The 17,205-nt window shown below is 37.5% G+C and overlaps 1 protein-coding gene across 1 annotated transcript in view; it reads right to left on the bottom strand.

Annotated features, from left to right (window-relative positions):
• The window catches only part of DDX10 (DEAD-box helicase 10), a 276,872-nt gene that overhangs the window by 74,911 nt on the left and 184,756 nt on the right, over nucleotides 1–17,205 (bottom strand). Inside the window, exon 16 of the mRNA XM_009424123.5 lies at nucleotides 14,125–14,181. Within this exon, the coding sequence (XP_009422398.1) occupies nucleotides 14,125–14,181 (57 nt within the window). The remainder of the gene's footprint in view (nucleotides 1–14,124; nucleotides 14,182–17,205) is intronic.

Here is a 17,205-nt window from a genome sequence, read left to right as displayed (position 1 = left end):
TTCCTTGTGGCATTTGGCACTCCTGTCCAAGTCCTCCTTTAAATTCCCTTTTCATACTTCCCTGAAAAATATACCAGTTTTCCTAGCTGCTTTTCATCTGCCTCTTTCTTAACTGTTGCTGTTCCCCAGGATTTGTGACCTGGCTCTTTCTCTCATTCACTCTCCAGAGTCCAACTACCAAAATGGAATTCTGAATCCACTACACACAAGCAGGTATGCAACCTTCTATACTAAAATTTCTTCTTCTGTTAAATGGGAATAACATTATTACCCACAACTTCAAGAGCTGAAGTTTGTACACTTAAAATACATTACTTAAACTCCCCATGGAGTTAGCACTTAGAATACTACCCGACACATGGAAAATACCAAATAGACGTTTCATTATTTTTTTCTTTGGATTCAATCATTACATATGTAGACAACTCCCAAAACTTCTCTATCATGGTATTAATTATATTGCACTACTTACAAATTTCCTCCACTAGACTGTGGGTTCCTTAGAGCAGGTTAATTCTATCATGGCATTATGAGGGGTAACACATAGTAGGGCACTCAAGAAATATGTGTAGAGTAAACAAATGAATCCTTCTAGGATCATCCTACCACTTATGCTTCATTCCCCCTCAAAATCTCGCTGCATCCCCCACACTCTCCTGAGTCAGCCCAAATCTCCAACTTGGTGTTCGAGATCCTCTATGATTCACCAATTTCTCCAGCTCCTGTTATTCTTCTTGTGTGCCAGTAAAAAAAAAACCTGATAAGACCCTCCCAAATCTTACGCCTTCCAAAAGCCCCAAGGAGGCCAGTCAAATCCTTTCTACCGAAATGGTTAGTCTCCTGCTGTATTTCAACCACTGGCAAACATACTATACAGAATAAGTGACACACCTCAAAAATATTATATGGGAAGGTTAGAAAGCATATAAAAATGATAGATAGTAGTTCATCGGCTCCTGAAAAACAGAAATCAGAATTGTAGAGCTAAAAGAGGCCCCACAGGATATATAGTCCTGGACACTTCAAGCAGCATAGTTAAGAGATTTGCTCAAGGCCACACAGTGATCTACTGCTATCACCAGGATGAGAAATCAGGGTCCCAGGCTGTCGGACCCTCTAAGTCAGCACTGGTTCCACCTAACACACCAGGGCCACTCTCTCCCAGTGTGATCACTCGAAGCACTCTCTCCTTCCTCCAACACTGAGCTGAACACACAACAGGATTTACAGGTATACCCGTCAAGGAGAAACCAAATCCTGCTGCTCCTTGTGTTTTACAAGGCTCTTGGCAACATATCTCTCATATTCTGATGCCCTTATATCCCAGCATTGGTTTTAGATGGTGTTGAAAAGGGGTCAGGCTAAGAACAACAGGTGACAGACTGACTGCAATCAGGCACACTGAAAGACAACTAGAGTTTGGGCATGCTGAGTTTGTAACTAATTTAAGAGACTGGGCTTACATTTACCCTCATATCTTCTAGTAGACATTCTGCCATGGGGGTGTAGCCAAACTAAAAGTGGAAAAGGCCTAGCACCTCAGGGTTGTAAGAAGTATAAAAGTTGCCAGGCACGGTGGCTCACACCTGTAATCCCAGTACTTTGGAAGGCTGAGGTGAGAGGATCACGTGAGCCCAGGAGTTCGAGACCAGCCTGGGCAACACAGGAAGACCTCATCTCTACAAAAAAATAAACAAAATTATCCAGGTGTGGTTCCAGCTACTCAGGAGGCCGAGGCAGGAGAATCACTTGAGGACTGGGAAGTCAAGGCTGCAGTGAGCCAAGATCACGCCACTGTACTCCAGCCTGGGCAACAGAGTAAGACCCTGTCACCAAAAAAGTATAGAAGTTTATTCTATATATTCTATACATATAAAGTTTATTCTATATATTCTATATATATAAAGTTTATTCTATATATGGATATAGACCACTGGTTCTTAATGGGGCAGTAGTAGTATCATAATTATACACATATACTGCATGAACACATGTAAGTAAGTCCCCTACCCCAATGATTCTGATGGGAGAAGGGTAAGGATGGAGGAAGCTAGATATGGGCATTTTGAGACATCTTTCAGTGATTTCCAGCCGCGATTGAACGACTGGTTAAATCCTAAGTATCTGAGAACGAACCTGCCTAAAAAGGCAACGTATACTAATGCTAATTAATCATGGCTCACATTTTTTAATGTGATTCATAGTTCACAAAGCCCTAACACATGTATTATCTTCACAAGAACCCTGGAAGGTTGGCAATGCAGGCAACATCACTACTGTTATTCTAAAGAGGAAACTGAGGCTCGGAGGAAACATGACTGCCTTGGATTCCAAAGCTTACTGGCAAGAACTGAATTTGGACCTCGTATTTTTCAAATCTAATGCTCTTTTAGGAGAGCTCTACCAACCTGGCAGTAAATGATAAAGGCTGAATGAACTGAAGCCCAAAATCTGATCTAGCATTACTGATGAACTCACAATATGGACTACAGACCCACCCACTCTCATTTTTCTCTTTTGCTTAGAGAGGACAATATTTTTTTTCTTCTCTCACTTTCTGTTCTCCTCAAAGTACCAACCACAAAAACATCATGTACTAGGCTCTACTGAGTGGGGCAAAAATCTTAGGGTTGGATGGATGCCAGGAGGCTGGGATCAATAGCAGTTGTGTTTAGAATTCAGACATGCACAACTCATGTTAAAAGCAATTAAATGAGGCTGAAGCCTTCCGATAATATACTTTCCAAAGAAAGCTGTGCTAATATAAATAAATGGATGAGCTTGAGAATATATATCATTTCCAACGGAAGGAAATGAGATAATTTTATGAAATAAAAATCAAATGTATCTGTAGTAAGGGGGAAAACTAATATACACAGCTGAAAATCAAGATAGGTAAAATAAAACAACTGCACTTAATTCTAACAGTAATCATCTCATAATCCAAAGAAGATAAATGATAGAATTCTTGATAAAAGAACTTTTAGATCACTTATATACCATTTCTGCAGCATTTTCCAAGTTTAACATTTTATCTGGAATCATAAAAGATTTATTTCCTCAAGTAAAGATAAAAATGAGGCTACATTAACAAAAAGTGCCTACTTCCCCCTTAATAAGATCGTAAACTCTTAGTACTGGACCAGACACAGTCCAGGTACGTTACAGATGCTAAGTACCTTTAGACTGTAGATGGTGAAAGGAAATAAATAAATATTTAATTCACATAAGATGTGCATGGAAAAATAAATAAATAACCAGAATCTATGGTAAGAATGAGGTAAGTCAAATGAATATGCCTCCTCATGGGAAGATAGTCACTTCTTTATTAGATGATCTTTCAAGCTTTGTATGTTTCTGAATTTCTATGGTCAGTTACTATTCATCTATTTCAATTTATAAAGTTACAGTAGTCACATATAATGATCACTCAGACCAGTGTCCCTTTCATCACCCTTGTGTTCCTTTATTCTAAATAAATGCCAATTCAATAGCTCTTAGTGTCCTATCAGATAGCATGAAGAGTAGAGATCTCCACAACATTCCAAGGCCACCAAACCACCTCATAAGTTTATAGTAGAAACTAAAACTCACTGGGGTGGGGAGGAGGTTAAATGTCTCTGAACAGCAGAATGATGACTACGCTCCTCCTTATTTAAAAAATACAATTTCTTCATTTTAATTTACACCAGAGTCAAAATAAAGCTCATTTTCTCATTTAGGGGAAATTGTTTTGTAAGTTTTAGGAGGTAAAACATCACACTTCTTGGAACAAGGGGATTTTAAAAGAAATGTGTATTTGAATAATATAAATTATTAATTGTCTTTCATAGCTTTCATAAAATATGAATGACTCCAGGGACTAAGGCTCCTAATGCTTCTAGAATTACAAGAGTTATCCATAATATCTTTTATTTCTGAATCTACAGATTAAAATATCTAGGCTGAAAGCATATAAAGAGATCTCGTCTACCCGCATCATTTTTTAAAAGTAATCTTTGGCCAGGCTCATTGTCTCATGCCTGTAATCCCAGCACATTGGGAGGCTGAGGCGGGAGGATCACTTGGTGCCAGAAGTTCATGACCAGCCTAGTCAACATAGAGAGATCCTGTTTCTACCAAAAATAAAAATAAAAAATTAGCCAGATTTGGTGGTACATTCTCGTAGCCCTCGCTACTCAGGAGGCTAAGGCGGGAGGACTGCTTGAGCTCAGGCGGTCAAGGTTACAGTGAGCTATGATAGTGCCACTACACCACAACCTGGGCAACAGAGTGAGACCTTGTTGATTAGATTGATGAAAGGGAGAGAGAGAGAGATTTTTTGGCTGGAGTGCAGTGGTGCAATCTTTGCTCACTGCAACCTCCGCCTCCCCAGTTCAAGCAATTCTCCTGCCTCAGCCTTCCCAAGTAGCTGGGACTACAGGCGCGCACCACAATGCCCAGCTAATTTCTTTTGTATTTTTTAGTAGAGACAGGGTTTAACCATGTTGCCCAGGCTGGTCTCAAACTCCTGAGCTTTAATTGAAGTATGGCATACCTCCAAAAAAACTGCACAAACCATAGGCTTATAGCTTGATGAATTTTCACAAAGTAAATACAGCCCATGTAACTACCACCCAGTTTAAGAAATTAGAACACTCTCAAGTTCTCCAGGAGCCCCCTTCACACTCCTTCCCAGTAATGACTCCCTCTTTTCCTCAAAGGTAAACTCTAACCGAAAATATTAGTTTTGCTTTTACAAAACTACCTTTATGTAAATAGAGTATCATAGTATTTACTCTTCTGTCTGGCATCTTTTGCTCAATATCATGTTTTCGAAATTTGCCCATTATTGGATGTAGCAGTAATTCCTTCATATATAACATTTCATTATATGACTATGCCACAATTTATCTACCCTACAATTTAGGTTATTTCTAGTCTCTGACAGTGATACTTAGCGCTGCTGTGAGAAACACACTCACCCGTCCAAACGCAAAGAATGGACTTAGAGGTGCAAAGAACAGCAAATGTGAGACTTTAATAATGGTCTTGCAAGATCAGGTGTCTGGTAGGCAGGCACGTCCAGGGCAGTCACAACAGGTAATTTATCTGGGCAGGAAGCATCCAGCAAGGGAGAGAGATGTAGCCTGGGAGGCTAGGCCAGTCTCTCCTTTACACATTTTTCTGCCTGCTTTATATTCGCTGGCAGCTGATTAGATTGCGCCTACTAGATTAAGGGTGAATTTGCCTTCCCTAGCCCACTGACTCAAATGTTAATCTCTCTTGGTAACACCCTCACAGACACACCCAGGATCAATACTTTGTATCCTTCAATCCAATCAAGTTGACACTCAGTAGTATCAACTAGCACAGTAGGAAACTTATGTCTGTTCTTTTTCTGTGTTCCATCTCTGTTATTTCCTTTTCCCACTGGCTTTTTTTCTCCTTTAAGATATGGAGGAAATGGAGCCTTCCCTTCCTTTTAAGAAATAGTGGCGGCCGGGCACAGTGGTTGATGCCTGCAATCCCAGTACTTTGATAGGCCAAGGTGGGCAGATCACTTGAGGTCAGGAGTTTAAGACCACCCTGGCCAACATTGCAAAACTCTGTCTCTACTAAAAATAGAAAAATTCGCTGGGCAAGGTGGCGTGTGCCTGTAGTCCCAGCTACTTGGGAGGGTAAGGCACAAGAATCACTTCAGTCTGGGAGGCGGAGGTTGCAGTAAGCTGAGGTCGCACCACTGCACTCCAGCCTGGGTGATGAAGTGAGACTGTCTCTCACAAAAAAAAAGAAAAAAGAAAAAAAAAATAGTGGCTTCCTCCTCCCCATCTTCCTCCTCTTTTCTTCCTCCCTACGACTGACTGTCTTCAATTTTGACTAAGTGTTAGGAGTATGGCTGTTTCTGCTTACATACCATATGGCAGTGTTCTCAATCTTTTTCAGTATAGGAAGACGTTTAACATCAAACTATTTACAAGATGGTAATTCTACAGTGGTATATGTCATTTAAGAAAATACAAGACAAAAAAGTACTATGAATTTAGCAAAACAAACAAGTTCATATTTTGTTAATCTTAATATAGCCTTTACATACTTTTAAGCTATGACAATATATATGTATGGTATAGATAACTTATTCACTGTATAGTCAATGCTGAGAATTTTAGAATTTCCTAGTAATAACATGGAAAACCCACACAGATTCTTGTACCATAGGCTGAGAATTACTAAAATCAAGTCTTATAATAGTTCTCTAGCCCTGCCTCTTTTTCTTCACATAAGCAACAGGATTCTGAGTTATGAAACAAAACAAGAAGAAGAAGAAAGGAGGAAAGAATCTACATGTTTTTTTCAACTTAGAGACTTTTGTATACTATATCAGAAATTATGATGGTATAATCTTACAACAGCCAGTAATGACTACTAACAGTCAAAAGAATAACCATCATTTAGACCATTAATGAACGCTAATACATACAAAAATATAGGCAAATGATCCTAAGTATCAGTCTCCACAATCACGATGGTCACATCCACACATACCCACACGCACAGTTCTCTACAAAGTAGAGCACGTAACCACTGGAATAACACAGACTCAGCCACATAATGAAACCGACCACAATGATTCAAATACAGTTAATTTGTTCTGCTAGATGTGCCTATAAATCCCTAACTCAAGTATATAAATGTCAAATTATCTCTAACTTGACCTAAGCTGAATCAACCATGATGAAGTATAAAGGGCATCACCTGGATTGATTTACTGTTTAGGCTGTTTCATTGGAAACGATCTAAATGACCACCCAACTGAACAGACTATCAGACCACTTAATAACACAACTATTTTCTACAACATAAACAAAGGGATATGTACACACACAGCCCTTTTTTTTTTACACCTTACTCAAATTTATTATGAATCTGTTTTCCTCAAGTTTTATCTGGTTAGTACATTTTGCAAGTTTAGTAAAAGAAACAGTATTCTGACTCTAACACCAAACTTTAATTCTCTAAGAAGTATTAGAATAAACACATTCTGACATAGTCATTAAAATTCTGCCTTAAATTAATCTGGTCTAATACTCCAAGTGTAAAAGGTTTGACTTGTTTCCTGAAAAATTTCCTCTTATTCTCAGAGTTAATGGCTGCCCTGAACAGGTTTAAGATCATCCTTAACACCCACTGCAGAGTCATCAGTGGTCAGAGTCAAGGAGTGCAATCCGACCTGGATCTGAGTGCTAGCTCTCCTACAATCTAACCACATTTGAATAAGGTCACAATTATTCAGGCTACTCATGTTCAATGGCATCAAATGCAACATTCACCATGATACTGCCAATGAAGACATTTTAGCAGGATCCACTTTTTTGGTCAATCAACAAATATTTATGAGCAAGGAACTGCATCACAGAGTGAAGTCACAACTTCCATGGGCATTCAGTTCCAAAGTTGACAGGCAAGGTGAAAATCAACATATCAAATTACCCTAGAGTATCCCTTTTACCACCCATACAGTACCATACACTCAAGTTTTCCATATGCAACTTGAGGAGCTCGAAGTTAGATAAAAAGAACGAAGAAAGGCAAAATCAATATGCACATCTTAGGACAACTCATCCTTTAAGAATTTATTAAATTCTTCGCAAATAAGGCATGCGTGAAGGATTCTAATGGGATTCTGATTGCCTACAGAGTTTACTACATTGTTTTAATATTAAGAATCTATCATCTTAATACAAATTCACAGATTTGTTTAACACAAGATGGGGTAGAAGGGAAGTAGGAACTTGGAAAGGGCTGAGTGTGTTAGATACATCCAGTCTGGCAGAATGGAAATTCACTGTATTCTGCAGGCCCCGGTGCTAGACCTCAAGGATCTTATAACTGACATAGCATTAACATGTAAAATGTTAACTTTAAGAATGAATACAGTTGCATTTCACTGATTCAAATATCTACAGAGCATTTATTATGTGCCATCCATGAAAAAAACTCAGCTGCTGCTCTCAAGGAGTTTATAGTCTAGTGATGAGAGACAATCACCAAGTAACACGGCAGAATAATGTACACGAAGTCCGGTGGTCCAGAAAGGAAGAATGTCATGAGTCGGCCTGAAGGAGGCAGAAAAGGCTTCAAAACGGAAACAGTTCAGAGGAAAAAGCAATGAAGGAGAAGATATCCTAGGCAGAGGGAAAACGTGTATAAAATTTAAAATCAAGAAGATATGAGAATATGGTATGTTTAACAGGTCTTCCTGGGCTGGAAATAATGGTAAATGTTTCCTAATATTTCATTTGTAAGAAAAAATTAAGCTGCTGGGATTCCAGTGAGATTTTATAGTAACTAATAGGAGATGCACAATATTCTGTATCCGCCTATGGTTCTGTTCTGCTTCTTAATATTCTGTTTCTCAATGCAGCCACCTATAAAAGAGAACTAATTGTGGATAAGGAAAGCAATTTCAGGAGAAGAAATATTTACTTGCAACTTCTGCTTCAGTTTTTAAGACTCTCAAATTGAATATTCTTGACTACCTCGGAAATGACCTATGGCCTAATGCTTAAGAGTCAACGCTTCAGCGTCATATAAAGCAGATTTGCATCCTGGCTCTGCCATTTCCTAGCTGTATATTCTTGGGAAAGTTACTTCAACTTCCTAAGCTTCAATTTCCTCGTCTACAAAATAAGAGATCATAATATGAGCGACCTCAGCACTGTTTGCGAGGAGACGGCCAACTGTGAGCCAGAAAGCCTGCCCTCAGCCAACAAAGCACTGTGATGAGAGATAGGCACACAAAGGAAAACAAGAGCCAGAGCCAAAGAGAGAGAGAAGTGCAACCACATCAGCACTGTAATTATTGGCGGTGCTCTAGACAGGGGACCACGGGAGTAGTTCCAAAAGCAGGAGCCCATAATATGTGAGAGAGTCAGAAAAATCTTCATGAAAGGGGTAACCTTTTACACATGCTGAGAACAGGCCCAGAAAGATAAATGGCTTGTCCCCAGCCACCCAGAAACTTTAAGACATAGCCTGCTTTCTAGATCTCAGCCCAGAGTTCTTTCCTTACTAAAGGTATTTGCTATTAGTAATTTTCCATGACTAGTCGTTAGATCATGTATCATGGATGCGATTTGTTTTTACATAGAAAAAGAAAAAAAAGCAACATACAGAAAGGGCATAGGACAATAAACAATAACAGGGAATGAAGATTCAGGAAACCTGGGGGCATATACTAGTTCTGCCACCAAAGAAGCTATGACATTAGGCAAGTCATTCACTTGCTTTCAGCCCTAACTTATTTGGGTACTTTAAAAGTATTAGCTATGTAGCTATGTATGTATACATTTAAGGAAAACAATATTTCAAATAAAATATTCCCTGGAAGTTCAAAATGTAAAGAGGAAAATAAAGTTGAGCTGGTCTGGATGAGGACTAAATGGAACCCCAGAGCCTTGCCCAAATAATTTTCTCATGCGGGGGTGGTGGGGGGTGGAGAGGAGAGTCCATAGGTCACTCAATATAATACTGAAAACCATTGGAGTAGATCAGTGGTTGCCACACTCGCTCTTCAATTTCATGGATCAGAAAAAGCTCAAAAAAGATTTTAAAGGGGTGAAATGGGTTTTTACTTTGTCAAATAATAAGACTTTTAAAAAAATTATCAGTATTATTTCATAAATGAAAGGATATTTTAGCACCAAAAAAGTAGGAAGAACAAAATATCAAATGAATAAAGTTAGCTTTGCTTTATGAAACTACTGTTGAGTCAGAGAAAAAGTCATTGAAGACCAGTAGATTAAAAAGTCAGTCCAGGGCATCTCTCAGGTCCATTAGTTTTTTAAGGTTTTGTTTTGTTTTGTTTTTTGTGTTTTGTTTTTTTTGGTGGTTTTTTTTGTTTGTTTGTTTTGTTTGAGACAGAGTTTCGCTCTGTCACCCAGGCTGGACTGCAGTGGCGTAATCTCGGCTCGCTGCAGCCTCCACCTCCCAGGTTAAAGTGATTCTTCTGCCTCACCCTCCCGAGTATGCTGGGATTATAGACGCGTACCACCATGCCTGGCTAATTTCTGTATTTTTAGTAGAGACAGGGTTTTGCCATGTTGGCCAGGCTGGTCTTGAACCCCTCACCGCAGGTGATCCACCCATCTCGGCCTCCCAAAGTGCTGGGATTACAGGCATGAGCCACCATGCCCGGCCTAGAGTTTTAAAATTAATTAACTACTACTTCTTCAGACCTCCTATTCTGAGAGCTCTAACTTCAACACTACTTTTCTGTTAGTACAGAGATTACCTTAGGTATTCAAGAAACTATTACCTAAAACCACTATTTGTTAAGTATAAATAAAAACGCAATACAAACCAAAAAATAAAAACAAGTGAAAATGTACAACATCTATAAAACTTCAACCTCAAAATGTATGACATATTTTCCCCACACCTTAAAAATACGAACTATAATCATCATTTTTAATATAGTCAAAGCAACTTTTAACTATTTTAAGTGTTTGAGCTCTTTCCTACTCTTTGTTCCTTCATAGTCAGTGTTCAATTTCATCAGCCTCAGACTTTTGTTTAATAAATCATACTTTTGGCCAGTTGCGGTGGCTCACATCCATAATCCCAGCACTTTGGGAGGCCGAGGAGGGCGGATCACGGGGTCAGGAGATCAAGACCATCCTGGCTAATGCAGTGAAACTCTGTCTCTACTAAAAATACAAAAAATTAGCTGGGCGTGGTGGCACATGCGTGTAGTCCCAGCTACTCGGGAGGCTGAGGCAGGAGAATCGCTTGAACCTGGGAGGCGGAGGTTGCAGTGGGCCAAGATCGCGTCACTGCACTCCAGCCTCGGTGACAGAGCGAGACTCCATCTTAAAAAATAAATAAATAAATAAAAATCACACTTTCTTTTCAAAAGCAGCACAGTAGTGAGATATTGCTGAGGATCTATTTCCTCAAGTTTCAGCACTGTTGTTCCTTTTCCTTACATTTATACAAAATCATTCCAGTGACCAGGGATTCCTACTAGCACTTGTGACCCTCAAAGCAAAAGGAAATCTAGCTAGATAATGAGGTAAAGCTGTATTCCAGGATTATGTAACCTACCTAAACTCAAAAAGCAATGTGGTCTATTGATCATTGCTACAAGTATTTTTCTAGATCTTAGTTTAAAATCTGTAGGTCATAAGAATATACGACATCTTGTTAGCTAAAGTAAAAACAATTCTATTGTGCAATTCAAGTACTTCTCTGCTAAAGAAAGTTTTGATACCCAAAAGACCTATATTTCCCAAACCACTATTAGGTACCCAGCAAATCTTCGTAACAGTTTCAGCTTCATATTTATCTTCCATTCCCAATTCTGCACATAATATAATCTAGGCAGAACTTAGATCTATCTTTTAACAAAAAGTCATATCAGATTCCTGAGAGGTCCATTCCAACTTTAGTTTATCCTACTCACACTTTAAAGCAATTTTTCTTAGAAGTACTTTTGATATGCAAGAGAAGATTCAGTTCTAAAACTGAAAATTCACATTATCATTAAGTTTTCTCTTTTCTGGGAAATAAAGATAATTCCATGAAACTTCATTCAAGCACTTTCCCCAAAATTAAAAAAAAAATACTATGTCCTTTATATCCTTCCTTGTATAATAAAATGATGTTTGCTGCATGAAACACAAAACAAGGTAGAAAGACAGCTACGTGAGTCCTCCCTTTCTTACACTTTCAGTTTCTATGCAGTGATTGCTTAAAATAGCTATAAACAGCTATGACTACATTTCCTGGTAAATTAAGTCTGCAAGTACCACATTCTTTGACCATTAAAATATCTTCTGGATAGCTTGTAGGTTCAGGGATCAAAGGGATGCTCTACCTGGAATCTGACTACAGTGATTCAGAAGGCAATATCCTAAGTAACACAATGATTAGGTTTACATAAGAGGATCAACGAGAAGACAAAGTTTACTCAAAAACTAAGTCACATCTGTCATTTAAAGCACATGCACTGAGAGAAACCTGATAATTTACATAATATTTCTCCTTACATATCACAGAAATTTGTGCCATCACCCCTTTACCAAGTGTTTCCAAATAATCTCTTCTGGGTCTGCTTCCAAAAGGTACCTCAAAAGCCATGAGAGCCTTCAACCCCTGTTACTTTCATTTGAAAGGAAGCTGGGTGCAAAAGGTTGGTTTGAGCTCATTCCTTGGGCTCTGTCAGTCAGCCTGAACCTGTCACTGCAGGCAGTCCTCAGTGTCTTGAGGAATGTTTGAGTCCTGGCTGCAGACCAGCCACTGATCCCTCTGGTAATATCACTCTTACAAAAGGGCTACCATCTCTGAGCACTCAGAAAAGGGCTGTGAAATGGAGGTAGCTAAACTATTCAGAGCAATAATAAATAAAACACAGCCTCTGTCTATTTAAAGCTCCTGGCTGAGCTGCAAAGCCATGTCAGCTCTTCTTTCTGTTCTTAGTCCGATGCTTAGTGGTTACATAGAAATGAGACCTTCCCTTGACAAGAAAAATCTTCCTCCTTTTTTAGATGTCAGGAAACAAACACACAGGACAAACACAGAAGGGGAGTGGGAAATGGAAGGAAGAGTTTGGCATAAGGAGTTCACTTCAGAGATCAACCCCCAGTGAAAATGCCTGATTGTGACGACTTTATCATTTTTTCATTTCCCCAGCAGACACAGTATTAAAACCAAATATACACACCAATTTATGGGGGAATAAAAGAAGAGGTTTCCAGGAGGATAGCTCAAGGGTGACAGCAATTTCTTACAGCTTAAACCATTATGAAAAAAAAAATCGAGCATACACCATCAATAAGTATAAAAAATAAACCATATTTAGTAATATATATACAAATATGCATGAATAAACACAAAGGAAATACAGTAACAGGGCTTTCTTTGGCTCTAGATTATATCTTTCATTTTACATTTATATATGCAGAAATGAGAGCTTCTTAGTGAAATAAAATGGGCTTATTTTATGCTGAACATGCAATATTCATAAATATCAAATGCTTTTATTAGATTTAAGATTTTCTTCTTAAATTTAAATCTTTCCCACTACAGCCTCTGAGATCTAGTGGTGGTTCTGCCATGGTGGTTCACGCCTGCACGTTAAAGCATATGCAGAAGCCTCCACCTTATTTAGCAGTCAGGCTGCACACACTGGAGCTCTCGTTTTTGGGCACCTTGGAAGACAGAGTGATATTTAATACTGCTTATATTTAATATAAGCAGTCTTTTCTGCTTATATTCAGTATTAAATAATTGCTTCCCACTTCAGAACTATAGCATGAGTTATCATCTCTGACTTGCTCTCTAAGTGCTATGGCCAGCATGGAAAAAAAATGACGAAGAATATTATAGGCTTCCTCAAGGGAGTTGGAGCTTTGCTAACTGCCAAGAAGAAATCATGGCTAGTCAGAAACAGCACAATGAGATACAGCATGAGAAATGACATATGTTATTGGGCCCTAGTTCTAGGAAATCATTTCTACTAAATGTTCTCAGAATGCAGAAGCTGAACACTTCTCAGTGACAAACACATTAGATAAAAATCATGGCTGCACATAGACGGTGTTTATAATTGTACATACATACTTGAGGAAAACTGTACATATGTATTTGCTGAAAAGTATCTGTTACAGAATATAGTAAAAGTGGGAGATACAGAATGCTTTTCTCCTAGATTCTAAGAGCTGAACTGATGCTTTCAGAGTTACCTGTTATGAGGTTGGGTTCACACAGGCTGTCTACCTGAAGATGATACAGATGAAAATCCTATCAGGCCTGGCCCACAGAGTCAACTGCCTTTTGTATTTAATAGATGCAAAATATATGAAAAAAAGTGGTGGAGTAAATGGGGCCAAGCCCAGAAACAAATTATCTTAGGGATTTTTCATCCTGCACCAGAGGAATACAAGAAAGTGAATAGAAGGCCACATGGGCTTGAATCCAATTGGAATATCATGATATACAAATAATATATAAAATCCATGTTGAAAAGAAGAGGATTTAAATTCCATTTTAACATTATAAGCATTGTTCTTGCCAAAATATAAAATGCTTTTGTCCATTCTACCTTAACAGAGCTTGGAAAAATAAATGTATATAAACCCTTACCTTTGCTTGTCTCTTGTTGGCTTCTCTTCTGGCTTCCCTTTCTTTCAGTCTTTTCTCCTGAAGACAAGGAAGAGGAGAAAAATTAGCAGCATATAATTAGGTATAAAACAGACTACACATTCATTACAGTTTTATTTCCTAAAGCTAACTAATATATGACATTCATTTTTCAACAAATGTTTACTGACTACTACTATGGGATTGGCACAAGTATTCATGAATCATTAGGAATGTGTCAGACAGATCTGGAATCAAATCCCAGTTCTATATCACTTACTCTGGCTATGCAATGGTTAGTACTGACTTTCAAATAAAACACACACTAACAGGACAGGTAAAACATAATGTACAATTATACAAGAGACACATTCTAGAGATTACTTGGAATTTCTAGAAACCAAGTTCAATGGAAGGAAATGGAAAGGAGAAAAAAGAAAAACTCAGAAAGCTTTTGGCTTGCTTATTATCAAAGAGCTTCTTTAGAAAATGACTGATCTCAAACCCGGGTCTTCATGTGCCAAATCTAGTGCTTTTTGCGATACATTCTAATAAAAATAAAAATGTTAACATTCAGGGGTTAAACATTAACAGATGTGACTTTAAAAACAGAAGAAAATAATAACTAGTATTATTTTAGCAAGCAGCCAATTAATGCAATAGTGATTATCAAACTTTATCCCTGAATTGGTTCTCTAATGAGATTATAAGAGATGTTCTGCCACGAAATTAAAATAATCTCAATGCTTCCCCAACTTTTGGGGAAAAATAAGTTAATGGATGGCAGTTTCTAAACAATCTGTGCCTAAATTAAGTTGGCACCAATTACTGATTTTCTTTGAGGATTAGCAGACTACAAAATATATGAAAGAAGCAAAACAAGATTAAAGAAAAAATATGATATAACTGATCATAACTAACACTTCATTTGAGCTGGCTTTAGCTTGTGGATACATGTATTTGTAGCTTTATCTCCCTTCTCTTTCCACCCCACCCCCCATGCAGTTTTCCTGTGTTAGACACTAAAATGGAATATAACTATATTTTATGTTATTCTACGACGATCACAATGACTTTTGAGTGTTTTGTTGCTTACATTAAGACTATAGCTATATATCAAGGAACTATAGAGAGCAATAAAATTGTACTTTCATAAAAATTTCTTTGTCCATTAGCACATTACTGTTATTTTCTTACCAACAGAAGTAGTTCAGAATTATTAAGTATCAACAATGTGCTATGCATTTCATATAACAATTTGGTTATCTTTTTAAATCTATGTAACAGAACTTATAAAGGTATTACTATTCCCATTCTATAGATGAAAAATGGAAGATCAAAGTAACTAAGTAACTTGCCTGATGTCACACATAGTAAGTGATGGACTTGGGACTAAACTGGGCCTGGGGAGCCGAAGTCCTCACTCCCTCAAATCTAGCACACCACTACACTTCATACTCCTCCACTGGAACATTGACTTCACTTTGTAGGTTCGTACATAGTATTTGTATCCGTATCAATATGTTTTAGACAAATGTTGCCAATTCTTTCATCATTATAAATAATCTGCTACCATACAGGTCTTTTCATCCTGAGAGCATTTTTTTTTTCTGACAGCATTTTATAACATTACTTAATTAATTTTGCCAGTCTTCTGTGCAGAAGAAACAGATAATTGACCATATTTAAAAGCCATGCAAATTTTTGTTGTAATTATTCAACAACTGATCTTCCTCCAACACATCAGTGTCTGAAAATGGCACTTCAAAGTTGCAAAGAATAACTTCGACATATTCACATCAGAAAAATCCTTTCTACTCAAGCAAACATAACCATGCTGGGGTTTTCCATTTAGTCATTTTAATCACAGCAGAAAAAAATGGACAATTTTCTACTTTTACTGAATTCCAATATTAATTCATTATAGTCATTAAAAGATATTTTACATTTCAGCTTTAAATTGGCTATCAGAATTTATATGTGCATGCAAATGAGATAATTTTCCCTTTTAAATTTTCTACCAAAATTTTCAGACGGACAAGAGACATCCAAAGACTTTTACAACACGAAGTGAATGTTACCAAGACATGAAACAAATGCACTAATGACAAACTTTTAATACTGAGTGAAACTAAAAGAAAATAATTTGAAGTGAATCATTAGAAAACGTTTCTTTCTTATCTGAAAAAGCTTTATTAGTACTCTGAAAAGAGCCAAGAGTAAACATCAAGACAGAAGCGAAAGAACTGGAAGTAGATTTATCATAATTCGAAAGTTAGAAAATGAATATATTCTTTGTGGGAGTAGGAAAAAAATAATTTTCTAAAGACGGTTTATGACATATGACAAAACAAAGATAAAAGGCTGGAGTACAATTACTTCAGGAGAAAAGTATAAGTGAATCTTATTAGATTCAGTAACTGAAGTCCTCCTCCCCTTTTAATTAGGTGTGGCTCAAATGCCTTAAATCCTTTCTTTTTCCTATTTTATTTTTGAGGACATACTGGTACCAAAAACTATTTTATGCTACAAAAAAAAGAAGGCAAAATGTTATCTTTAGTTCTGCCATGCTACAAATGATTAAGTATAAGGGGAGCATGAAATTCAATAATGAAAATCAAATTCACAAGGGACAGAAAAACAGAAAATCAAATTTCAAGGTATAAAATACTACCTTTATAGATATTATACTTCTTTTGGATTCTCACACACTATAGGTCCTTAGCTTCCAGAAAAGAAACTACCATGAAACATGAATTTCATGAGCAGTCATGACTACTAATTTAAACTTTTTCATTCTAGAGTGATACTTGAAAATTTGTAATTTGAAAATAAGACTCATTTTTGGGAGGTTATGAAAGTATATTCCATTTGCATGATTCTCAGGCAACTGTGTCAGTTTGGTAAGGAATTGACTCCCCAGCTATCACATAAGGAAGAAGGGGACATGTATCTTTACTTCAGTATTAGAATAGCCTATTTTTCAAAAAAGAAAACTGGCTTAACAAAAGTGAGCAAAAGAAAGATCATGAGAATTGTTAAGTCCCAAAGATATCCCCTGCCCTCCAAGAACAAAATTCCAGT

The sequence above is a fragment of the Pan troglodytes genome, chromosome 9 (assembly GCF_028858775.2).
Source record: "Pan troglodytes isolate AG18354 chromosome 9, NHGRI_mPanTro3-v2.0_pri, whole genome shotgun sequence".
Classification (NCBI taxonomy): domain Eukaryota; kingdom Metazoa; phylum Chordata; class Mammalia; order Primates; family Hominidae; genus Pan; species Pan troglodytes.
Note: the sequence above shows the minus strand (reverse complement) of the source record. Positions and strands in the feature narration are given on the sequence as shown.